The sequence below is a fragment of the Perca fluviatilis genome, chromosome 9, assembly GCF_010015445.1.
Source record: "Perca fluviatilis chromosome 9, GENO_Pfluv_1.0, whole genome shotgun sequence".
Classification (NCBI taxonomy): domain Eukaryota; kingdom Metazoa; phylum Chordata; class Actinopteri; order Perciformes; family Percidae; genus Perca; species Perca fluviatilis.
Genome location: NC_053120.1, coordinates 41,152,440 through 41,175,523, shown reverse-complemented (window position 1 = coordinate 41,175,523; position 23,084 = coordinate 41,152,440). Strand labels below are relative to the sequence as shown.

The window sequence follows — 23,084 nt, the reverse complement described above, 5'->3', positions numbered from 1 at the left end:
CATTTTAGATAGATATACTTTATTAAATATACTATATTGACCCCCAAGGGGAAATTCAAGGTCCCAGTAATTTAAAGACATCACACACAACATACACATACATCATAAACAGGATGATAAAATGACAAATCCACATGAATGTAATAATCGTGATACATTTGATTTCGCTAATAATCTGTACTTTTTTCTTTAGTATTTTAAATTACTTTTACTTGTACTTGAGTGTTTATTAATACAGACTAGATGAGAGAACTTCTTCCACTACTGGCCTGTGTACGACGACGACGACGACGACGACGATGACGACATAATAATAATAATAATAATAATAATAATAATAATAATAATAATAATAATAATAATAATAATAATAATAATAGTCTTTCACGGCAAGATGGCATTGCTAGCAGATTAGCTCCACACTACTGGGATGGACAAAACGTTTCCGTAGCTCCGATTGGTCAGCGATCTGAGAGTCTCTTTTCTGATTGGTAGAATGAAACTGGGAGGTCCAGTTCTTCTTGAGCGTTCTTCCGGCTTACATGTTGGAAAAAAGAAAAGACGAATGGAAAAATTGTAATCCACAAAACGACCATTGCCTACTACCTTCACGACACGGTAACATCTGCATACACATAACCGTAAAACAGGACTCCGCAGCGCTACATTAGCATTTAAAGGGTTAAATCTGCTAGGCTTTTATTGTTGTAGCCGTCGTACATATTTAATATTGGAGTGGACTCATCAACTGACTTAACACCTTAATGATATCTTCACTGTGTCTGGTACTTGACATGTATGTACAATCTTTCCACTATTTTAGGTCATAATTAGTTCAAATGAGCTCCCAGCAATTCCCCCGACACGGGCTGCCTGCTTCCAGCGGGGGAGCACCTCAGATCCCTGCTGCAGGAAACCTGGTGTCTATCACTCAGCCGTCAAACCCATCAGGTAGTGGATTGACCCCCCTCCCTCTGGAACTCTCTACCCATACACATCCGTGACTGTACTGACCTGGACACGTTCAAAACACACCTCTTCAGATTAGCTTTCCACATACAATAGTCTTACATTTCTCACCTGATAGTTACTGATTGTATTGTTTTTAATTTGCTTCTAATATGCTTGCTTTATGTGTTTGTTTTATTGCTTATATGTTTTTAATGTGATATATGTGCTGGTTTTACTTTAAAGTGTCTTTCAGTACCATGTAAAGCGCTATATAAATAAAACGAATTATTATTATTATTATTATTATTATTATTATTGCCACTGAAATGACTAGCAGGATATTTCATGTATGGTGAGGAAGACGCATGTAAATGTTTAATCAAACAATTTTTTCCTTCTCTGGTGCAGATGCTGACAGCAGTCGGGATGCTGACCACGGGCACCAGGATCACCCCCATGCTGGAGGCGGGGGAAGCTTGGCGTTCAGAGATGACAAGCAGGAGACCATGGTGGTCAGACCTTACCCACAAGTGCAGACGCTCGGCCAACCACAAGCTACTCCCCAAACCGTGGCCATCAAGCCTGGCACACCTGTGACTGTACCTGCTCCCTCTGTCCACCTCCCACAGGGCCAGCCTGCAGTCCTCACCGAGGGACAGATGAAGGTACTTATTATGTAGTAGTGTCTTTACCATTGTCAGTGTGAGATGAACATAGTTAAATTCTACACAAGTTTTCAAAGATATAATACATTCTGTGGTCAGAGAACAATAAACTGTTCAGGTTGATTTATTCCTGTTCTGTTTTCAGTCTAAATAGATTTAGACTACAGCTTTGAGTACTTCCTGTTTATGTAATTTAATTTGGAGTGATGAACTCCATGAAAATGTATTTTAACAAAATATATTCAAAAGCAACTGCTTTTTAAATGTTGGAGAAGAGATTTGAAAGATCTAGTTGATGTGTTATTTGTATACTTATAAAATCAGGTAGGACAGTTTGTCTTCTTTTGTGCTGTGTGGGCTATAAAATGCTATGGTAATAAATCAACAAATTGTTTCCAAGGTGCTTTAACTGGAAGGGCTTTGATAGCTTGATTACTGGCCCACCAATACAATTTACTGTCAACTTGATAAGGATACTTGCCATGTGGAACTGTCTAACCTTATAATTACCTTGTAAAAATGTGTTTTACTGCAACATTTCTGGATTCACATAACTTGTATTTCTAGCATTGTTCTTAATACCCTTCAGGGCTAAAGTCCAGAGATGTATTTTTTTTTAGGCTGTCCTGAAGTTACCTATGCCAAGTCGTCTAATTGCCCCAGCACCAGCTTCCAACCAGGGTCATATTCCCATACCCTCCAAGGTGCCTGGTCACATTACTGTCACCATAGAGAGCAGTATTGCTCCAACCCCATCTATTCCTGTGGCAACTATCAGTGGTCAGCAGGTGAGTGCACTGTGAGTCGGCTGTTAGCGTATGTTGTTGTATGTCTTTTTCTGGCTGATGACTGAAGTTGTGGGCTGCTTTTATTGTGTTTCAGGGTCACTCTAGCAACTTACACCACCTAATGCCAGCAAACATTCAGATCATTAGGGGCAGTGCCCCAGCACTGCAGATCGGGACCCCTACGGTCCCTCCTCAGACCTTCACATCCCATCTACCCCGAGGTATGCCTGATGTAATAGGAACAGTATGGCCCGCTTGATGCTTGCTTGTACTTGAAATAGTTGTCCATTTACCACTCATCTGTGGCAGTGCATTTCTCTACAAAGGTCTGTTTCTTTGTTCTGAAGGGGCTGCTGCAGCAGCTGTTATGTCCAACCCCAAAACGGTCCTGCGGCCAGCCACCGGAGCAAGTGCGGGCCCCGGCCAGCCCACAGTGCAGCACATCATCCACCAGACTATTCAGGTACCGGGATGTACTTTCATCTAATGAATTGTTGGTATCATTTTGGACCTTGAGAAACATTGTGTGTAACAGTGTCATCCTCCCCCCGTCCCCAGTCCCGCCCTACTGTAACAACGTCTACCGCTGTGCTTCCAACTGTGGTGGCCCCCATTTCAGCAACTAGAACTCAGTCCCCAGTTATCAGCCCATCAGTCACACACTCTGCAGAGGTGGCACATGGGTAAGTAGCAGTCCAATAATGTATTGACTAGGGCCTAAGTAGAGATGCTGCATGTGTCAGTACTAGAATAATATGTCAGTTGCAATTGGTGAGAATGGTTCTGCACTGACCAATCCCTCTGGACTTTTATCAAACCATGCCTGTGCCTGATTTGATGCACTAAAGGGACAGTTATTTTTTTCCCAGGAGACCAGGGCTGACCATTCACCCCCCTCCGGCCACCGTCAGTATTCAGAGGTCTCAGACATCCCGTGACACCGCCACACGGATCACGCTGCCGTCTCACCCTGCAATTGGGGCTCAAAAGCTTCAGCCTCCGCACACCATGACACAGGTTCCTGCTTCTTGATGGCTGCCTGCGTAAATAATGAATAGTCATTAGAGCTGCAAAGATTAAACGATTAGTTGTCAACTATTAAAATAATCGCCAACTATTTTGATAATCGATTCATTGGTTTGAGTAATCTTCTTTTTATTTTATTTTTTAAAAGTAAAAATTCCCTGATTCCAGCTTCTTAAATGTGAATGTTTTCTAGTTTCTTCTCTCCTCTGTGACAGTAAACTGAATATCTTGAGTTGTGGACAAAACAAGACATTTGAGGATGTCATCTTGGGCTTTGGGAAACACGGATCGACATTTTTCATTTTCTGATATTTTAAAGACCGAACAACTAATCGAGAAAATAACCAACAGTTGCAGCTCTAATGGTCATTTAATACAGTGATTGAAATAATTGCTCTTATTTTTTTCTTCCCAACAGAAGCCCATCTTCAGTCCTGTAACACCAGTAGCGGCAGCTACTGTGGCACCAATAGTTGCCACTAACACCATTTCATCAACAACAACAATAGGTATTGCCTTTTTATATATTAATGTTTATAAGCTAGCCATGAAACTTTGTAACACTTCACTGACGGAACAAAAAATGAGACTGCAAATTGTGCAGTTAATCTTATATAAATGGTTAATTATCTTGTCCTCTTTATATAGGCTCTGTGCCACATAGCCAAATGACCAGTAACACTATCGTCACCATGACAATGGCATCGCACTCCTCTCATGCTACAGCAGTGACCACCTCTGCCATCCCTGTTGGTAAGTTGGCCCTGTGGCGTCTTGGGTTGGAACACTGTGGTGTACTTCATGAGCAGGAGGTGTTCTCTTGATCTGAATGAATTCTTAGTGGTGTTTGGTGGTGTTTTTACAGCTAAAGTCGTCCCTCAGCCCATCTCATCCCGTGTGCAGTCGGACTACCCTGGGGAGAGAACCAACCTCATCCCCATCCCAGGCCATCGCTCGTCTCCTAACTCTGTCACCATGGAAGCAAGAAGTGACAACAGGTGAGCACACAGTGTTGGCCGGTTGACACCACGTAACAAAAACATGCATAATACGGACAATGTTTTGGTAATACGAAGACAGAGGTCGACCACTGAAGGTCTGTTAAAATTGCCCAAAAATGACATTTGAATATTCCTTCTAAAAAACGCAGAGGTTCCATTACATATCTATATTTGCACATTATCATAAGAGGGCAAACCAATACAACAGGAGACATAACTACTTGTATAGGTATATATTTATTTTAACATAAACATGTATTTTAAAAATTCTACATATCTACACCTTACAAAATAAATAATAATGAAATAATGTACCACATAATGTAAAACTTAATTTAAACACTGTAGACCTCTCTTCCTGTCTCTCTTTCTAGAGCGTGCAGGAGGCAAGACACAACACAAATTACACCGCTACCACATATCTGGTTTGTAATTTGGTCATAAACAACGACTCTCTGGCCGTTCCTTGAAATTTGTCTGACGATTTCGCCGTCGCTCCTTACGACAGAATTTTTATTGTTGTCTTAGTGACGTCTTTGTGGTGCATTTCTGGATAGGCTCATACCTTCTCCTTGTTAAAACACATCAAAATGCTTGCTACAGATGTGGAAAAAAGGAAGAAAATTTAACTTGAATTTTTTTATGATGGACGAAATGGGAGGCAGTGTGTAAACATGATTAAAACAACGTGAGGTCGTATTTCTTTTTTAGCGCCCGGAAATTTCGGACTCAGTGTGCAAGGACCTTAACAAGACTAAGAGTCTGCAGTCACACTAGAATCTCTGTGAGGCTGTACTCTGCATTAAGCCCAAGAATTGTTTATAAATATATGGATATGGAGAATATGATGATTATTAATTATGAGATGCATATCCTGTGATTATTAGGAAATTATCTTTTATTTGCATCCCTTATTAAGTAGGGGTAGGTTACATTAATGTATTCTCCAATTAAAAAATTATCTTTGTTTAAGTAATCTATTGATTACTCAAACAATCCAAAATCCATATTTTTATATATGCCTTTTGAAGAATGGACCCCCTTTTGATTAATAAAAACATTAACCTGGTGCATTATAAAACATTTTTGAGGGTTGCTTCTTGCTTGTATAATTATACAATATATAGCCTATACAGTTCTTGTGAGAATCTCTTTCATATCTAAGCAAAATTGGTATTGTAACTTAAATTTCCCTAAGGTAATTGATATTTAGTCGAATTGGAAAAGTAATCGAATCAGGACCTTGTGTATGGTAATCGAAATGATTGGGGAAATCCTTGGCGATACCCAGCCCTAATACTTAAGAAGTTAAGACAAGAATTAAATGGCATCAACTTGTGTTAACCTCATGAGTACAGATACTTTATTCAGCTGACGATGAGTGTTGGAATAATCTTGTACTGTATGTTTTGTTTTGAAGGCCTTCGGTGCCTGTGCAGTTCCAGTATTTCCTGCCGGCGTACTCCTCGTCATACCCTCTGACCCACACCTACACCCCCATCAGCAGCTCTGTATCCACCATCCGCCAGTATCCTGGTAAGCTCTGCCAACCAACGTTGTTATACTGGCAATCACAGCTGCTGTAGCTTAACATACCCTTTATTATTTGACTGATGTTGACAAAATATTCTGAACTATGTACTTGGGTTAAACTTGCAAACTTGGTAGCACAAAGATCTCCTTTTAACTTTATTTTCCCTCTAAATAAGTCACTCCTCAAGCTCCGAGTTCAGCGCTGCCCACCCAAGCTGGAGTAGGCGTGGCGACCACTGTCCATCTAAACCACATGCAGCTGATGGCAGTGGATCGGATCGGTCTCCCATCTGCACAGATCAGCACCCAAGGAATCCAGCAAGCGCCGATCACTGCGCAGGGCATTCAGCCTGCACCAATAGGAGTGCAGGGCCTGCACACGTCTGCACCAATTGGCGCACAAGGACTACAGCAGGCGCCAATAGTCACTCAGCAGCAGCAGCAGCAAGCGCAGTCTGAAGCAAAACCTGGTAATCAATAAAGCGTGATTTATGGTTCTGTGTGAACCTCCGGGCCCTATGCCGTAGCCTGACTAACACGTCTCGAAAAATGTACAACATTTTTTACATTTAACAACACGTCACGGCGACGCACGTCTCTCGGCCGTGGCTTGGTAGCGTTGCATTTCCCCCGACTCATTTCCTGGTTCTCCTTCTCCATCAACAACATGAAATCAAGGAGAGGGTTAACTTCTCCTGCTCCACATTTCCCACCGTGGTCAGAAAGAGACAACAAAAAGACACTAGTCGGTACTCGCTCCGAAGCTAATTGCCATCACTCTCTCACTTTCTCTACCACACACTCCCCACGCACACACACATGCTGGCCCTGCTGTTCTCTTTAAGAGATCGACGCACACACCAACGCACAAGTAGAAACTTGAGGCCACTTACGTCGGCTACAGAGAAAGCTCTGCGTGGAGCCTCCGCACAACCATAAATCAAGCTTAAATCTGTACAGCCCCAGTAAAAACGACATGGTGTTGAGTGCTTCACTGAGTGGGGGGCTGTTTGTAATGCATGTTATATATTCTACAGGCGTTGTTTTGGCTGATGGCTTTGTAGCTAGCCCCATCAGCAGCACATTCAGCACCACCCAGCCAGTTGCCACCATGGTGCAGGCACACGCCCAGGGAGGAGTAGGGGGAGCCCCCCCTCTGGTGTCCTCCCCTAGACCCAGCATCCTCCGCAAAAAGCCCGCTAATGAAGGGTGAGTATTACATCAGCACGCAGGACGGTGGGCCTACTGGAATATTGGCGTATTGATCTCCTAAACCTCTTTGTGTAAGGTTTGTGCTTACACAAGTGCTCCAAGTCGGATTCAGCAGACTGGTGGAACATTTTCACCCTGCAAAAGAAAACCAATATTGTTCATCTATACAGTTAACTTCATGAATATTCAATATCGTTAACTGTTGACACCATACAGTATTGTGAGCTAAACTGAAAAGTTCCTTTTACCAAACCAGCCCTGCTTATGTTCGTCTTTTAGATGTGTCCGTAAGAACCTGATCCCCGCCCAGCCCAGTGAACCCGGTAGTGGCAGAATTGAGAGTGGCGTGCGGGGAGCGGGATCTCCCCGACCTGCAGGGTGAGCCTCTGTCAACTTCGATCACATTGGTTACATCCGTGTTCATGTCCGGTCATTATAAGCTATGATATGAGTCTGTAAGCTGACACTTTCTCTTCCTCTCTCAGAGTGAAACCCAAAGCTGAGGTGCACATGACAGTGGCCCCTCCTGTCATGGCTACGGTGGAGGCACTGCCTTCTCAGGGAGGAGAGCAGCAGGGCGTGTCCTCAAACGCCCAACACCTGGCCCAAGCCATCCCCACCATGCTCGCCACACCGGGGCCTGTTCCTCCCTCCCAGCCCTCCACTGTCCTCTCAGCCCTGCCAGCAGCCATGGCTGTAACTCCCCCCGTCCCTGCTTCAATGGCCAACACTGTGGCCTCCCCCACTCAGCCTGCAGCCAGTAGCACTGCAGCGTGTGCTGCCAGCTCCGCCTGCCCAGATTTGAAAATTAAGCAGGAGGTGGAGACCATTGAAACCTCGCAGCCAGGTGAGGAGCATACCAGTCGTCAGTGAAATGTATTCATGTTAAATTCTAGGAAACGTAAAGCCCAGTTCAGACCAAAGATTTCGCGACAGGACAAAATCGTTTTAGAACGTTGCAAGGAAAAGTTGCAGCGGTCTGAACTGGCCGGTCTCGGCGCTGCTCAAGCCAGCTGATGGCGTCGCTGTGACTCAGCTTGTCAAGTCTCCCACTACACCCAAGTAAACAATGTGTTTCTGTTCTTCCCCTCAGATCCCAATTCAAACTTGTCTTCAGCCTCAGCCCTCAACACCCAGGCCTCCACCCTGAACCCTCCCGCCATAGGAGACCTGATCCCTGGGGCCTCCCCGAGGAAGAAGCCCCGCAAGCAGCAGCATGTTATTTCTACAGAGGAGAGTGAGATGGTGGAGACCAACAGCACAGATGAGGAGAAGGCTCCAGGCAGGCCCATCACCGGCAGGGCTGAGAGGCGCGAATCTCCACCAAGGGAATATGTTGGTATGTAATAATAAATAAAGGCTTATCATCTGTCTAATACAATGCAATCCATTGTCACAGTGACGAAGTGTGTAATCAATGTTCAACACTTGTTCTTGTCTTCCAGATGAGGAAGGAGTGCGTTATGTACCGGTCCGGCCTCGACCACCTGTTACTCTTCTGCGGCACTACAGGAACCCCTGGAAAGCTGCCTACCACCACTTCCAGAGGTACAGCGACATCCGAGTCAAAGGTCAGTAGCTTCCTGTGCAAAAAATGCCTTTATTTGATACAGCAAAGGAGAAACTAACGACATTGGCTTTTTCTTTTTCACAACAATCCTTTTCTTTTCTCTCAGAGGAGAAGAAGGGCAGCTTACAGGATATGGCCAACCAGAGAGGAGTGGCATGCAGAGCACAAGGCTGGAAAATTCACCTGTGTGCTGCACAGCTCAGGCAGCTGGTGAGTGCTGGCCCCAGACTTGCAGAAATAATCTTTTTGTAACTGATCCAACACTTTACTCGGTCCATTCAAATTCACTGGTGTCTTTTAGTGATACTGTGCAGAGAGGAAATCATTCTTATGCCCTCTTTAATTTATTGGACTTCTGTAAACACGCTGTGTTTGTTTCTTGATCTGTAGTCGAGTTTGGAGCATGATGTGTACAGCCGCCTCTCCACCCTTCAAGAGGGCTTGATTCCTAAGAAGAGAGCAGGCTCCGATGATGACCTGCACCGAATCAACGAGCTTATACAGGTAAGGTTGTTACTTTTTACTTTTACAACTGGCAATTACAGGTTCCATATTGTAAAAAAATAGATTTGCATGTCTGTTTTGATTAGAAAGCAGGTCAAGGTGCTAAATAAATACAGTGGAAGTATCAAAAGCTCAATCCACAGAGAAATGCACACAACCCGTATTCAGAAACTGTGTCTTTAAACAAGCAGTCAGGAATTCTGTACGGTTGTGATGTCACAACTATATTATATTTAGGTAGAAAGTGCCACTACAGTGCCGTTACAGCTGCAATGACAATGCAGAGGAGCGCAGATGTGGAATACCCAAAAACGGCTTTTTTCAGGAGGGCAGCTTAAACGGAGCGTTTCAGACGAGGTGAATACAGCAGGGCTCTCAAGCATTGAGCGTGACAGTCACTCATTTCGGTCTTTTGTCACACACTCCCGCCACACGTTGTATTTCTCACCGGAAAAAGTATTTATAATATAATTAATATGCTCATTAATAACTCAAACTTAACAATATTACAGTCCAGGGGTTTATTAATAATTTTAAAAATGAATTAATGTATCATTGAGGTGAATAATTGTCATATGCACATTTAAGGAGGTTACTTCCTCAACAAAAGATGCAAAAGAGGAGGGAAGAGTAAATGATGCTAGGCTACATGTGTGCTGACTCAGATATAATTAGGAAAGTCGATCTACAGGAGAATAAATAGATGAAAGCAATACAGAATGCCTGAGAGCCTTATTGCAATATATTCCATTATGTTTTTATATTTGGATTGTAATCTGTTTCCTTTTACATAAAGATATTTCCAGCATAAATTGATTCAGAAAAGGGTAGAAATAGGTGCATACAAATTCACCAGAATGCAGGAAATTAAGTGTTTAATGCTCAAAATGTTCAGGGGGAGGACCCCCAGACCCCCCAGCATCATTACTCACCATGCCGAAATGGAATAAATACTTTATATTTGGTTGAATTGTCAGTGCCATGTGTCAAATCTTTTCGTCTGCACGTCTGAGTAATTATTAATAACAACAACAAAAACACTAATAAGAAACAACCCCATTCCAGCGATCCGTCCAACCTGCCCCCTCTTTGACTCGAGGCCGGCGGGGTTGAGAGCCAGATATATTCAGACAGACAGTATGAGAAAAAAGAATGTGTTTGAACATTAAAGCATATAAACAAAAGACAAGTAGGAACCTGAAATTCAGCATAATATGGGGCGAAGAAGAAGAAGAAGAAGAAGAAGACCTACTTATTCTATTAACCCTGCAAAAGGAATTGACTTCTACCACGCTGTTGTTAGTCACATACTTTTCTCATAGGCCTGAAAAACACAGGACCTGAGAGATGTCCGAGCGAGGGGGCTGCGCTGCCCATGGACAGGCGCCCCGACCAGTTGGGGGTTCGGTGCCTTGCTCAAGGGCACCAGGGCAGGTGAACTACCAGTCAACACTCTGTGGTTACCCTAACTGTGTGTGTGTGTGTGTGTGTGTGTGTGTGTCCTCAGGGTAACATGCAGCGCTGTAAGCTGGTGATGGACCAGGTCACTGAGGCCAGAGACACCATGATGAAAGTGCTGGACCACAAGGAGAAAGTGCTGAAGCTGCTCAACAAGAACGGGGCAGTCAAGAAGTCCTCCAAACTGAAGCGTAAAGAACGGGCATAAGCTTGGCCCTCCTGATCTGTTGACAACCTCCACCGCCCCTTCTCTGAAGGGGGTGGGGGGGGGGGGTAGCTGCTCAGAATCTGGTGCTATGATTTGCTGCATACAATCGCACGCACCCTCCCTATCTGCCTGAGAGCAGACAGAGAGAAGTGACAGGAGGGCTTAAAGAAGCAGAAAGCCCGTCAGGATAGGTTCTCATTCAAGACCCTCTTACATATCGAGCGTGGAGCATTGTAGGTTGCATTAGAGTGTCCGACTGGACGGCCCTGTCACTGTTTCCCCTTCCAATCCCTCCCCCTTTTTTTTCTTAATTTGGAAGACCCCAGAGACCAATTTTAATAACTTCAATTATGCCTCTTCTTTTAAGACAATGTTTGAACTGGTGCATTGTGTGTCTTTGGTATTTGGCACTAAATGCAGTCGTAGTAAAAAGTGATGAAAGTATCTCAGTTAAGGTGAACCACATGGGAGTAATTGAATGGGTCAAATCCAAATCATTTAAAAAGGAGTCCATCACTAAGCTGTGTGTATACAGGCTAATCTCAATCGTGCTCTTTTCATTAATCTGTGCCTTCATTTTGTCAGGTGTACATGAAATGGACCGGGACACGTGAAAGCTGTTCCACGTGCTGTCTAAATATTCTTAAAAGATCTTTCAAAGAAAAGTGTCACTGCTTCCCCTTTTTCTCCAAACATCTGCATTTTTCTAGTTACCAGCCAAAAGTTTAGGCGTAATCTAGAAGATAATTAAATAAAGCTGGTTGAGATAAAAAAAAAAAGTACTAGGAGAGAACCTAAATGTGTCAAATCTAATACATTTAATATCCACAAAATGCTCTTAAAGGATGATTAGTGACCTAAGATGGTTATCTGAAAGTGAGAACATACTGCATATGCATCATGCCAAGGTAACTTTACATTTGAACTGCCAATAATCATCTTCTTAATCCAAAGTAGATGGATGTCATGGTGGTGAAAACTATATTATCGCTTGGTTTCAGAAAGAGTTAGTGCTTGAAAGGAAGAGAGTGAGTATCCTTGTGTGATCATACTGGTGGATTGAATTCATGTAAATCACTGTAAATGTGCTTTTGGTTTTCCATTGACCTGGTTCTTTTCCAGTTTTGTACTCGATGAAACATTTCGTGCCGTGTGATGTGCGCCGCTTCATTTTGTAGAGTCCCAGCAATAATGACGTTTACGAGATGAAGCAAGCCCAAAACATCAAGCTATTGTACATTGTTTTTGTCTGTGTAATTATAGTAAAGATACTTAAACATACCGGATACACTGTTTATTAGTGTTTTCCTTTTAACACTTTCATCGAAAAAATGGTTGCACTGTTTTTTTACTTTGTTAAAATAATTTCTCATTCTACCTGCTTTTAATGTTGTAAATACTTAAAAAGATGAAACCACATTCTGTTGCCAAACTGGATCAACACACCACACCTTAGGACAGAATGTGAGATTGTAAGATTATTGCTCTACAGTTTTGTCATGGATCCTCTGAAGGAGCATGCACAGACACTGATCCAGAATTTAAGCCTTTCCAATGTTATACATCTCCAAAACTGTATCTTAATGTCTCAGTCTGATCTGTCAATATCCCAGACCATGCAGCTTATATGGATGGTATGATATGTTTTATCTATTTAGATCACATTCTCATATCTCCAGAGTGAGCCATCAGTCATTCTTTTTTACTATCTGCTTTTTACAGCATAATTGCCGTGAAGTACAGCGCAGCATGTTGGCTGTACTCGACCTGTGACGACAGTTTATGGATCAGTAAAACGCAACTTACTGGCATTTGAGTAATCCACTCCCCTCTTTTAGCGTGATTTCTGACACCGGCTGACTGATTCTGTCGACAAAGAATACAGCGTTGTCTGGTGTTTATCATTAGTCAGTATAATAAATAAGAAGATTTGCAAAGAAAATATTTTTAAACATGTATTTGTGAATTTTGTTTGCCATATATTAACTGATATTTAGTTTTTAGTTTACAGTAGATGGCAGTTCTACTGTAGCCTTGTCTCTACTCATCAACCATTGTGAAGCCAAACGTGAATTTTCAGTAGTCAGACCTCTGTTCATTAGAAGGGAAAGAACATGTTTATCATCTTTACATTACCATCAGATATTTAACGTAGATTTACAGTCCTTGTGATAAAAGCAATTTTGATGCTCTGTGATGATATAAAGTATATGTCTTGAGTCTGGTGGTTGGTGACACTGGTTGGCTCTACCTTTGCAGGAGCAAAGTCAAAGGGCCATAAAGCAGTGTTTGCTTGGACACCTCCCTGCTTCCTGCTTTATAGTCATTCAAAAAAAGTTCCTTCAGCAGCAGCAGCAGCAGCAGCGGGGGCTTCCACCAAAGAGACAACTATTCTCAGGTAAGAGTTGACACGATACACACAACAGTGTCTTTAAATCTAGGATTTCACTCGAGGTCTTATTGTTTCCAAAGACAACATAACATAATGATCTGTCTTTTTTTCCACTGTGATCCTTTGAGGAGATTCTATGTAGAAGCATTAATAACTGTCTTCAAAGTGAAAATGATATTGATATGATTTTTTTTTAAATGCGCTTAAGGTGTCCAGTCAAAATGAAAAACCCGTAGTGTTCAAGGCCCCCAAAACTGCCTTGTAATTTGAAGTTTTTAAATTCTATTATATCTTCTCTACAGTATGTTGCTATAAATAGGGTGAGGCATTGGCCACACTATTAAAGCGTGAGGTGTAATGAGTAATACTGGTTTGGTAGCAGGTGTCTGTCAACTGTAAGTGGCTGAATCTAAATTAAGATGATAATATCTTCTCATTTTCTTTACAGACTCAACCCAGGTTTATGTTATGCTGCATTTGAGTAAGGTAAGAAAGAGTGTGTCTGTAAGATATACACATCATTAATTAATTCATAAATCCATGATGCCCAGATAGTTAGTTTGAGAGGCATTTTTGGTACGGCACATTTTATTACAACTTCTGGTTTCCCCAATTAGGGGGATTTTGTATGGGTGGACTCTGGCGTCGGGGTGCCGATCGGGGCGGAGGTCACGGTCACAGACACCGGACAGCTTCAGCTGATCGATGATGAAGGAAAGGTACAAAACCCCACAAGAGTTTGCCTTTTTTTCAGATCCAGGAAAAGGAGTGTAAGCTTTCTATAAAATGTCAACACTGTCATAACCTACATACAGGAGCACAAGATCAAGAAGACGACGGAGGGCACCATCAGGCCCATGCACCCCACCTCTGTGAAGGGTGTGGATGACATGATAAGGCTCGGTGATCTCAATGAGGCAGGGCTCCTCAGGAACCTCCTGGTGCGACACAAAGAAGGCATCATCTATGTGGGTTTCTATTCACCAGATTCACTCTGAACCTAGTTTTATGATGTCCATAATCTACTGTTGAAATGCTTACTCGCCTGTGTCTTCTCTCGCTGTGAATGGCTTTCTGTCTTAGACTTTGCCCTGTAGTAGATCACAGTGTTATTTGTCTCCATAGAGACGAATGAGCCTCTGTTGAAAGAGAACGTCCCAGTGTTTTTATGTCATCAAAGCTAAGCAGTGTGTGTTCAATTAGGAATCAGGCCAATTTGTTGTATAAAATTACTACTGCTGAATGCTAGGGGCAAAATTTGACTTGGGCTGATAATCCTTGGTGTTGGCTATTCATATTAGAAGCCCGATTTTTCATGATTATAATCCATCCATGAAATCTTAAAATCCAATAAATCATATTTACAACACGCATCCCATGCATTGCAGCCATAACCCAACAGGGTCAGTGGATAAACAATGACTTTTTTATACTCATGTACACACAAACATTGGTCAGCTGTGCCCATGTGTGATAGTTAACACCCCCCTCTGTTTTAAGACATACACAGGCTCCATTCTGGTTGCAGTCAACCCTTACCAGCTGCTGCCCATCTACACCACTGAGCATGTGCACATGTACACAGATCGACGGCTGGGTGAACTGCCGCCGCACATCTTCACCATCGCAGACAGCTGCTTTTTCAACATGCGCCGCAACCGAAAGAACCAATGCTGTGTCATCAGGTCTGCTTTTGTCTGAAGCTGATTCCAACTCATTATTTAGACACTAATGATATTATTCCATTTGTAAGGTGCAATGAAACTAAAAGCTGAAGTTGTTTCTCACTGAGATAGTGATGTCCAGGTTACATTTTTCTAAAGGGTTCAGTAATGAAACTTTGATGTAGAGGTCATAATGGCTTAAGCAAAGAAGCTGATAAGTGCATATAAACTGCATCACCATAGTCTGCAATTGGAAGAATTCTCACCAAATGTTTTCTATTGTTTTTAAAGAAGCACTTCCTATTTCTATATTGGAACCCAAGTTTGAGTTCAGGCTTATTTATCATTTTTGGAATATAAAATGGCAAGATTTATAAAAAGCATGATTATTTTTCTTAAGGTATGCACAATTGTGTGTGCATATACAATTGTTTCATCTGCATACAAATGGGATCAACAATGATAAGCCTACAGGAGTAGGTTATTATTATTGTTTATGAAAAGAACCGGACCTAAAATTGATCCTTGTGGAACCCCTTTGTTAATGTTGAGAAGTTTTTAACCACATTGCCAATGGGTTTAAAATAGGGGTTTAGGTGGGAAACAGTCAACAGTCTTTACACATGCTTACTTCTATGTTTTCCCCAACAGTGGAGAGTCAGGAGCAGGTAAGACTGAGAACACCAAGCTCATGCTGCAGTTCCTGTCTGCAGTGAGTGGCCAGCACTCTTGGATCGAACAGCAGATTCTTGAAGCAAACCCCATCTTGGAAGGTATGAGCAAAATACTAACACAAAGTTATAAGAAGTCTTCATAATCAGCTGAATCCCACTTTTGACCAAATCTGCTTTTATTATACCTTGTTGTTTTCTTCTCAGCCTTTGGTAATGCCAAAACCGTTCGTAATGACAACTCTAGTCGTTTTGGGAAGTACATTGACATCCACTTCACCAAGGGTGGGGCCATTGAAGGGGCCCGTGTTGATCAGTACCTGCTGGAGAAGTCCCGAGTTTGTCGTCAGGTAGGAAGATTGGTTAGCTGATTATTTTAAAGAGCAGTAACACGGTGCAAGACCAATGTTTTGGGTAATTGTGGTAATGAACATGTGCTTTTATGTGCAGGCGCCTGAGGAAAGAAACTACCACATATTTTACTACATGCTGATGGGCATGACAGCTGAGCAGAAAAAGATTCTTTCCCTGGGGAACGCTGCTGAGTACAACTATCTGACCATGGTACTAAATATAATCCTGCAAACTTTGAAATCAGAATAAAACTTAAATGTCTTTATACAGTATGTGACTGTGAATCCCAGATTTAAACCATGGGATCATATCACCAGGGTAACTGCACCAGCTGTGAAGGGCGTGATGATGTGAAGGAATACGCTCACTTCCGTTCAGCTCTGAAGGTCCTCATGTTCACAGAGAATGACTCCTGGGAAATCTCCAAACTGCTTGCTGCTATCCTTCACCTGGGCAATGTGGACTTTGAGGGTAGGGAGAGCACCATACAATAGGATGCATGCATTTCTTTTTGATGGTTTCCAGATTCTAAAATGTGAGGCTTATTCTGCATCGAGCATACTTTTACTTTTAATACTTTAAATACATTTTCCTGATGATACTTTTATACTTTTACTTAAGTAACAGCATGGTGGCCCAATGGTTAGCACTGTGGCCTCACAGCAAGAAGCTTCTGGGTTTGAATCCAGGTCGTTCCGGGGCCTTTCTGTGTAGAGTTTGTATGTTCTCCCCATGTTTGCGTGGGTTTCCTCCGGGTGCTCCGGTTTCCCCCACCATAAAAAAAAAACATGTACTAGGTTTTCCAGTTAGTGCCCTTGATCAAGGCACTGGCTCAGATCTGGATTTGGTCCCCGGGCTGTGATTGGCTGCCCACTGCTCCCTTGAGGGATGGGTTAAATGCAGAGAATGAATTTCGCTACATGTAGGTGTATGTGACAAATAAAGTACCTTTACCTAACATATTTAATGCAGGACATTTCTTGTAACCGAGTATTCCTACAGTGTGGTATTAGCACTTTTACTTCAGTAAAGGATATGAATACTTTTTCCACCACTGGATACATGTACTGTTGATATAAATAAATAATTGCATCTTTTGAGCCATGAAACATATTTTTCTTCCATAATTTCAGGAACCATAGTAAATAACCTAGAGGGCTGTGACATCCTCAAATCTTCCAATTCCAACATGGCCAGCCAGCTTTTGGAGGTATATGTAGTTTGTTCTTTTTTTGTTCTTCACTAAAGCAAATCAAAGGAGCTGAGAGGACCTTGTCTGACTGTGTTTGTCCCATTACTCCAGGTGGATCCCAAAGCACTGGAGAAGAGTCTGACTCAGCGCTCCTTCATGACAGCCAAAGAGAGTGTGACCAAAGCTCTGACCTCTGCCCAGGCTGTGGACGGCAGGGATGCCTTTGTCAAGGTAACACAAGTCTGGATTTATGTTTTCATAAGGCAAAAATGTATTTTAAAAGGTAATGCCGCTCATGTTAACATATGCTAAACTAGCCCCGAGAGGATGTACTGCTCATACACACCAGAAAACAAAATCAATGGATGATAAATGGAGAAACCTTTTAATTCTTAACAACAAATGAACGAGACCTGATGTGCTGTGGCTGTTTTAGGACTTCTCAGACTCTACATAAAATGTTACTTTTTAACTTCTGGCTTCTGGAATTCTTTCACTTAAGGCAACTGCAATGAGGGGTTGCAGAGACACTGATTTGTTTTATTGAGTTATAAAAAGGTTGGGAACCATTGGTCTAGCGTTAACTGTTCATTGTCAGGCTTAGCGCAACATCCTTCCTCGGTTTTACTGATTAATTAACTGACTAATTACTGTTAGCAGCATACTATGTTAACTGTGGCAGCATAGTAACATTTAGTATTGAATCATGTTAAAGTGCTTATGTGTAGCATGTTAGGATACATGCTAATGTTAATATGCTGGTATGATAATATACTAAACTTTAGCAGCATAGTCATGTATTTTATCATGTTAACTAACATGATAACTTTTAGCAGGCAAGGATACATGCTAATGTAACTATGTTGGTATGATACTAGCTAATATACAATATGTTAATGTTGGTAGCGTTTAGCATTTTATCATGTTAACATGCAAAGTTTGCATGCTAATTTTTGAATGTTGTAATGATAGCATTAAGCTCAACGTATAGCATAAGTGGAAATGTTGATCTGCAGTTAACAGTAGATGAAATGTTTTTGGGAGTTATCTTCTGACACAATTTTTTCTATACCCTTTATTGACCCAAATTGTCTTTTGCAAGGGAAACCTGGCCAAGACTGACAAGGCTAATGCTTTTGAGAGCAGAGACAGTTAACAATGGAGTCATTTACCATAGCATGGATGTAATAACATGTCAGAGTGTGTGACATTTGGATCTTTTGTGTTGTTTTTTTCAAACCGTGTGTGGCCTTATGTATAATATAGAAAGCTATCCTCTGTATTATTTGTCCAGGCTATTTATGGAAGACTTTTCCTTTGGGTCGTGGACAAAATCAATGCTGCCATTTACAAGCCACCTGAGGATTCCCAACAGTCAATAGGCTTGCTCGACATCTTTGGTTTTGAGAACTTCACCAAAAACAGGTTGGTATTCACACCAACTCTCATGACATTAGAGCTTTATTGCTGCTGTTTTTAAAGACAGAGGACACATTGTTAATTGAGACATTGCCTAAAATCCACCCACCTTTCTTTCCTCTTGTGCTGTTGCATTTGTTGAACTGTTGCAGCTTTGAGCAGCTGTGCATCAACTTTGCCAATGAGCAGTTGCAGCAGTTCTTCGTCAAGCATGTTTTCAAACTGGAGCAGGACGAGTATGCCCGTGAAAACATTGTGTGGAAGAAAATAGACTACAAAGACAACCAATGCACCCTGGACGTATTGGCCAACAAACCCCTGAACATGCTGGCGCTTATTGATGAGGAGAGCAACTTCCCCAAGGTCTCTATCCTCCTTGTACCTCATAAAAATGTCATGTAAAAAAGAAAGGTGGGTTTTAACTCTCCTCTTTTCTTGAATTTTCAGGGCACAGATACCACCCTGCTCCAAAAAATGAATCAGGTCCATGGGAAAGGGAACATCTATATTCCCCCCAAGAACAACTATGAGACAGATTTTGGAATCCAACATTTTGCTGGAAAGGTCTACTATGATTCAAAAGGTACTTTTAAAGCTTTTAAGAGCAACAAACCCTTGTTGTGCAAGTCAAGGGTCTTACCCCTTGACTTGTCGTCTAGAGGATGGATAACGAAACCGATCCCGACGGGCCGGGCCGGGTTAGCACAGATATTTAGAAATGATGTTCGGGTTCGGGTCGGGCTCGGTCACATCAGCGCAATAAGGCATTGAACAATTTAAATGAAACAGCTTATTAACGTGCGCTTGTTGCCCCGTGTGCGCTGATGTCTCATCTGTTGACATTTCCGAATGCCTTCCTACAGCTGCTTAATAAAAGATTTCACACAAACAAACGTACATGTGTCATTAGTATGAAAAAAGAAAAAGAGATTTTAACTGTGTCGGGCTCGGACAGAAATATCTCAATGCCTATCGGGCTCGGGTCCGGTTCGGTTACTGCTCTGTCAGAGGCGGGCCGGGCTTGGACAGAAAAATGTGGCCCGATCCGGGATAGAGTGCTATTGTCTTCCCCCGTCCACCATGCAACTTTTAGTTCTTCTGGGTCAAAACTGTCTTTTCAATGTTTCAGTGTTTTACGACACTTTTGTAGCTTTAACTCAATATTTTTTACGTTTTTTTTTCTGTTTTTGTCTCTTTTTTTTTTTCTTCAAATGCTACAAGATTGATTAAAACACCCAAATTCAATGAAAGTAGTGAACTGATCATTTATTTTACAAAGAAGAGCATTGTAGTGAACCATCCATGTTATTTTTATTTTGACAATTTGGTTAAAAGAAACCCAAATTTCTGATATAGAAACTTTTTTAAAACATGGATCAAATTTGACTCAAGGACAACAGGAGGGTTAAAAAAAAATCTAAAAAAGTCTAGAATTTTAAAATCAAAATTGTAGGCCTTAAAAAGTCTTAAATTTGCTGAAGTATTGTGTTCTATGTCTTCAATAATTTTAAACAGGTCTTAATTTGTCTACGTCCATGTAACGCTACCTCTAATGCTCATTGAAATACTTTTTTAAAATTCTTTTTAATTTAATTCCATGGTGTTGTAGTTCTTTCCTTCAATAGATTATTATTACTCTGTGTCGCTTTTATTCAATTTGAATACATTTATTCACTTTGCAAGTACTTTTGTGACTCTGCATTTCGTTGTACTTTAATGTCGTGATATAGGTCTTACATTTCATTCATAAAGGTCTTAAAAAGTCTTAAATTTGAAACCCTGAAGTCCCGTAATATGTCCCTATTCTGTGTGTCTTGTTTTGAGGTTTCCTTGAGAAAAACCGTGACGCCCTCAGCTCAGATCTGATTCAGCTGGTGGAGACCTCCACCAATAAACTCCTCAAACAGGCCTTTCAGGATGTACTGTCTACCAGTACGATCAAGAGCAGCACCAACCCCAGGATGAGCATCACCTCGGCCAACAACAGCCTCCGGGTCAGCTTCAGCATTAAAACCCATATATATAGTCAGTTATAAAATAAAACATACTAATTATTGTATGTAATTACTTTACTTACACTATTTGACATTTGTTTGTGTCTGACAGCAAGCGGCTGATAGCAAGAAGCGTGTGCCAACTCTGACTGGCCAGTTCCGCCAGTCTCTGGATTCCCTGATGAAAACACTGACTGTGTGCCAGCCCTATTTCATCCGCTGCATTAAACCCAATGACTTCAAGAAGCCCATGGTGAGGAAAGAAGCTGCATTCACTCCAACCAAAATGAAACTCTAACTAAATCTGTACCAAAAATGACTGAGACAGTTTGGTGTGAGTAAATCCGATCCCACTCCTCCTTTGTCTCAGCTGTTTGACAGAGAGCTGTGCATGCGTCAGCTCCGTTACTCTGGTATGATGGAGACCATCAGGATCCGGAAAGCTGGATATCCCGTCCGCTACACATTCGATGAGTTTCTGACTCGCTACCGCGTCCTTCTGAAAACTTCCCTCTGTGATCCAAAAAGAGTAAGTTGGAGGTTTTAACGTGATATTTTTGATCATGACATCCTCACACCATTTCTCATCTTCTCTTGCTGTATTTGTATGATGATTCATTTTGCTCTAACAGGAAAGTAAAGAGAAATGCTGTGAAAGCATTTGTGAGTCTGTGCTTGCTGGAGAAGGCGACTGGAAGACTGGCAAGACAAAGCTATTCCTCAAGGTGCTGCCTTACATTGTTATGTTGTCTGTTGTTAGTGATGGATATGTGTGGAAGCATACAATCGCCAAAATCATTAGAAGGTTATAAGCAGGCCTGGGTAGCTCCCCTGGTAGAGTGCACACTCATATATAGAGGTTTACTCCTCGACGCAGCGGCCGTGAGTTTGACTCCGAGCAGCGGCCCTTTGCTGCATGTCATTCCCCCTCTCTCTCCCCTTTCATGTCTTCAGCTGTCCTATATAAATAAAGGCCTGAAATGCCCAAAAAATAATCTTTAAAAAAAAAAAGTGTTATAAGCAACTCAATTCCTAATTTTAACAACAACATGTTGAAATTCTAATACCACTAAATTTGCTTAATTTTGCAATCTGAATTTGTGTGCTTTTCTCTCGAAAGAAAGAAATAGAATAGAAATTTCTAAAGTAAATAAAGTAAAAAGTAAATATTTTGGCTTTACAAATTCAGCAGAAAATGTAAGTGTGCACTATTAAAAAAAAACTTAAATGTAGTTTTATTCAGGGTTCTCTGGCTATGAAGCCTAGTAACAGCGGTGATCCCCTCACCTTTCCTTTAGTGCCACTAAGGTTCCCATTTGTGTTATTGAGGGATTTGTCTCAACAACTATCAGATCAATTGCCATAAACACAGCATTAGCATTGTCAATGTGCAAATTTTAGCATGCATATGTTAGCATTTAGTTCATAGCATCACTGTGCTTTAGTACAGCCTCAAAAACCACATTATTTGATTATTTTTTTCCAATTAGGTATTCAGTTGCTTATAATATATAAATTGGAAGTGAATATTTCCACCAAAATAAAAACTTTCTACTGTTTTCTTTCAGGACTTCCATGACACAATGCTCGAAGTGGAGCGAATGAAAGAACTACATGAGAAAGCCCTTCTGATCCAGAAAGTCCTGCGAGGATACAAATACAGGTATTGGGCAAAAGCTTTAAAATGAGCTGCTTGTTTTTTTATTCGCTCATGTAGTTTACAACTTAATGTCTGTTTGACTTATGCCCTCTAAAGGAAACAATTCCTGAGGAAGAAGGCAGGTGCTCTTGTCATTCAGAAACACTGGAGAGGACACAAAGGCAGAAAGCTGTACAGAGTGGTGAGTCACTGTTTAATACATCAATATATATCAACGTGAAAATACAGGCTTGACATGCAATAAATTCCTTCAATTATGTTTTCATTCTAGGTCCAGCTGGGCTTTGCGAGGCTGCAGGCACAGGCTCGGTCTCGTCAGCTCCACTTCCAGTATAAGAAGAAGCGGGAGGCAGCCCTTGTGCTGCAGGCCCGAGCCAGAGGATACCTGGCCAGGAAGGAATGGAAGCGCAAGAGAGACGCTGTGATCCTACTGCAGGCACACACCAGGGGTGCGCTGGCAAGAAAAGCTGTCAAAAAGAAGAAAACTGATGTAAGTTCAACTTAAAGTGGCTATTTCTAACTTTCAGTTTGTGTTGATTCTAGCGGCCCCTTTGGACTAAAGCGGTAGTGTTTTTACCACAGCTGCTGTCCTAAAGCTCTTTTCTTTACAGTGCCGTGTTACCCACTGTAGATTACTGAGTTAGAGTTACGGGGAGGTCATATAGTTACGATGAATGTTTTGCTTATTTACAATAAGAGAATAAGTTACAGATGCATCGTTGCATTTAAAGTGTTGCATACGGTAACTTAGCCTAGTTTGGATGTCTCGTGAGCTAAACTGGGTAACGGTATTACATTACATGTCACTTAGCTTTAGTATCA

The 23,084-nt window shown here is 41.7% G+C and overlaps 2 protein-coding genes across 2 annotated transcripts in view; both read left to right on the top strand.

The window, feature by feature from the left end:
• Positions 1 to 514: 514 nt before the first annotated feature.
• sap130a (Sin3A-associated protein a) lies at positions 515 to 12,202 on the top strand. Its single transcript, XM_039810852.1, has 21 exons — positions 515 to 618; positions 824 to 951; positions 1,360 to 1,616; positions 2,237 to 2,404; positions 2,499 to 2,625; positions 2,752 to 2,867; positions 2,963 to 3,087; positions 3,274 to 3,421; positions 3,849 to 3,939; positions 4,079 to 4,183; positions 4,296 to 4,428; positions 5,852 to 5,967; positions 6,141 to 6,434; positions 7,002 to 7,173; positions 7,456 to 7,554; positions 7,662 to 8,023; positions 8,270 to 8,515; positions 8,622 to 8,747; positions 8,853 to 8,956; positions 9,137 to 9,250; positions 10,758 to 12,202. Exons 2-21 carry the CDS (start codon positions 840 to 842, stop codon positions 10,914 to 10,916), a joined length of 3,174 nt encoding a protein of 1,057 aa, XP_039666786.1. The 5' UTR covers positions 515 to 618; positions 824 to 839; the 3' UTR covers positions 10,917 to 12,202.
• A 682-nt stretch (positions 12,203 to 12,884) lies between these two features.
• Positions 12,885 to 23,084, top strand: part of LOC120565238 (unconventional myosin-VIIa) — a 28,843-nt gene continuing 18,643 nt past the window's right edge. The window contains exons 1-21 of the mRNA XM_039810851.1: positions 12,885 to 13,314; positions 13,757 to 13,794; positions 13,926 to 14,027; positions 14,124 to 14,276; positions 14,809 to 14,993; positions 15,624 to 15,745; positions 15,851 to 15,993; positions 16,094 to 16,207; positions 16,315 to 16,468; positions 17,131 to 17,207; positions 17,301 to 17,420; positions 18,484 to 18,614; positions 18,761 to 18,971; positions 19,056 to 19,191; positions 20,433 to 20,602; positions 20,715 to 20,855; positions 20,973 to 21,131; positions 21,235 to 21,327; positions 22,171 to 22,265; positions 22,359 to 22,443; positions 22,534 to 22,752. Of these exons, the coding sequence (XP_039666785.1) occupies positions 13,777 to 13,794; positions 13,926 to 14,027; positions 14,124 to 14,276; positions 14,809 to 14,993; positions 15,624 to 15,745; positions 15,851 to 15,993; positions 16,094 to 16,207; positions 16,315 to 16,468; positions 17,131 to 17,207; positions 17,301 to 17,420; positions 18,484 to 18,614; positions 18,761 to 18,971; positions 19,056 to 19,191; positions 20,433 to 20,602; positions 20,715 to 20,855; positions 20,973 to 21,131; positions 21,235 to 21,327; positions 22,171 to 22,265; positions 22,359 to 22,443; positions 22,534 to 22,752 (2,628 nt within the window). The 5' untranslated portion in view covers positions 12,885 to 13,314; positions 13,757 to 13,776. The remainder of the gene's footprint in view (positions 13,315 to 13,756; positions 13,795 to 13,925; positions 14,028 to 14,123; positions 14,277 to 14,808; positions 14,994 to 15,623; positions 15,746 to 15,850; positions 15,994 to 16,093; positions 16,208 to 16,314; positions 16,469 to 17,130; positions 17,208 to 17,300; positions 17,421 to 18,483; positions 18,615 to 18,760; positions 18,972 to 19,055; positions 19,192 to 20,432; positions 20,603 to 20,714; positions 20,856 to 20,972; positions 21,132 to 21,234; positions 21,328 to 22,170; positions 22,266 to 22,358; positions 22,444 to 22,533; positions 22,753 to 23,084) is intronic.

Excerpts from the sequence above, each read along its gene's own strand:
- sap130a (XM_039810852.1), top strand. The coding sequence starts at position 840 with ATGAGCTCCCAGCAATTCCCCCGACACGGGCTGCCTGCTTCCAGCGGG. Across the intron at positions 4,184-4,295 it reads CACCTCTGCCATCCCTGTTG|CTAAAGTCGTCCCTCAGCCC; the intron begins GTAAGTTGGCCC and ends GTGTTTTTACAG. Across the intron at positions 6,435-7,001 it reads GCAGTCTGAAGCAAAACCTG|GCGTTGTTTTGGCTGATGGC; the intron begins GTAATCAATAAA and ends TATATTCTACAG.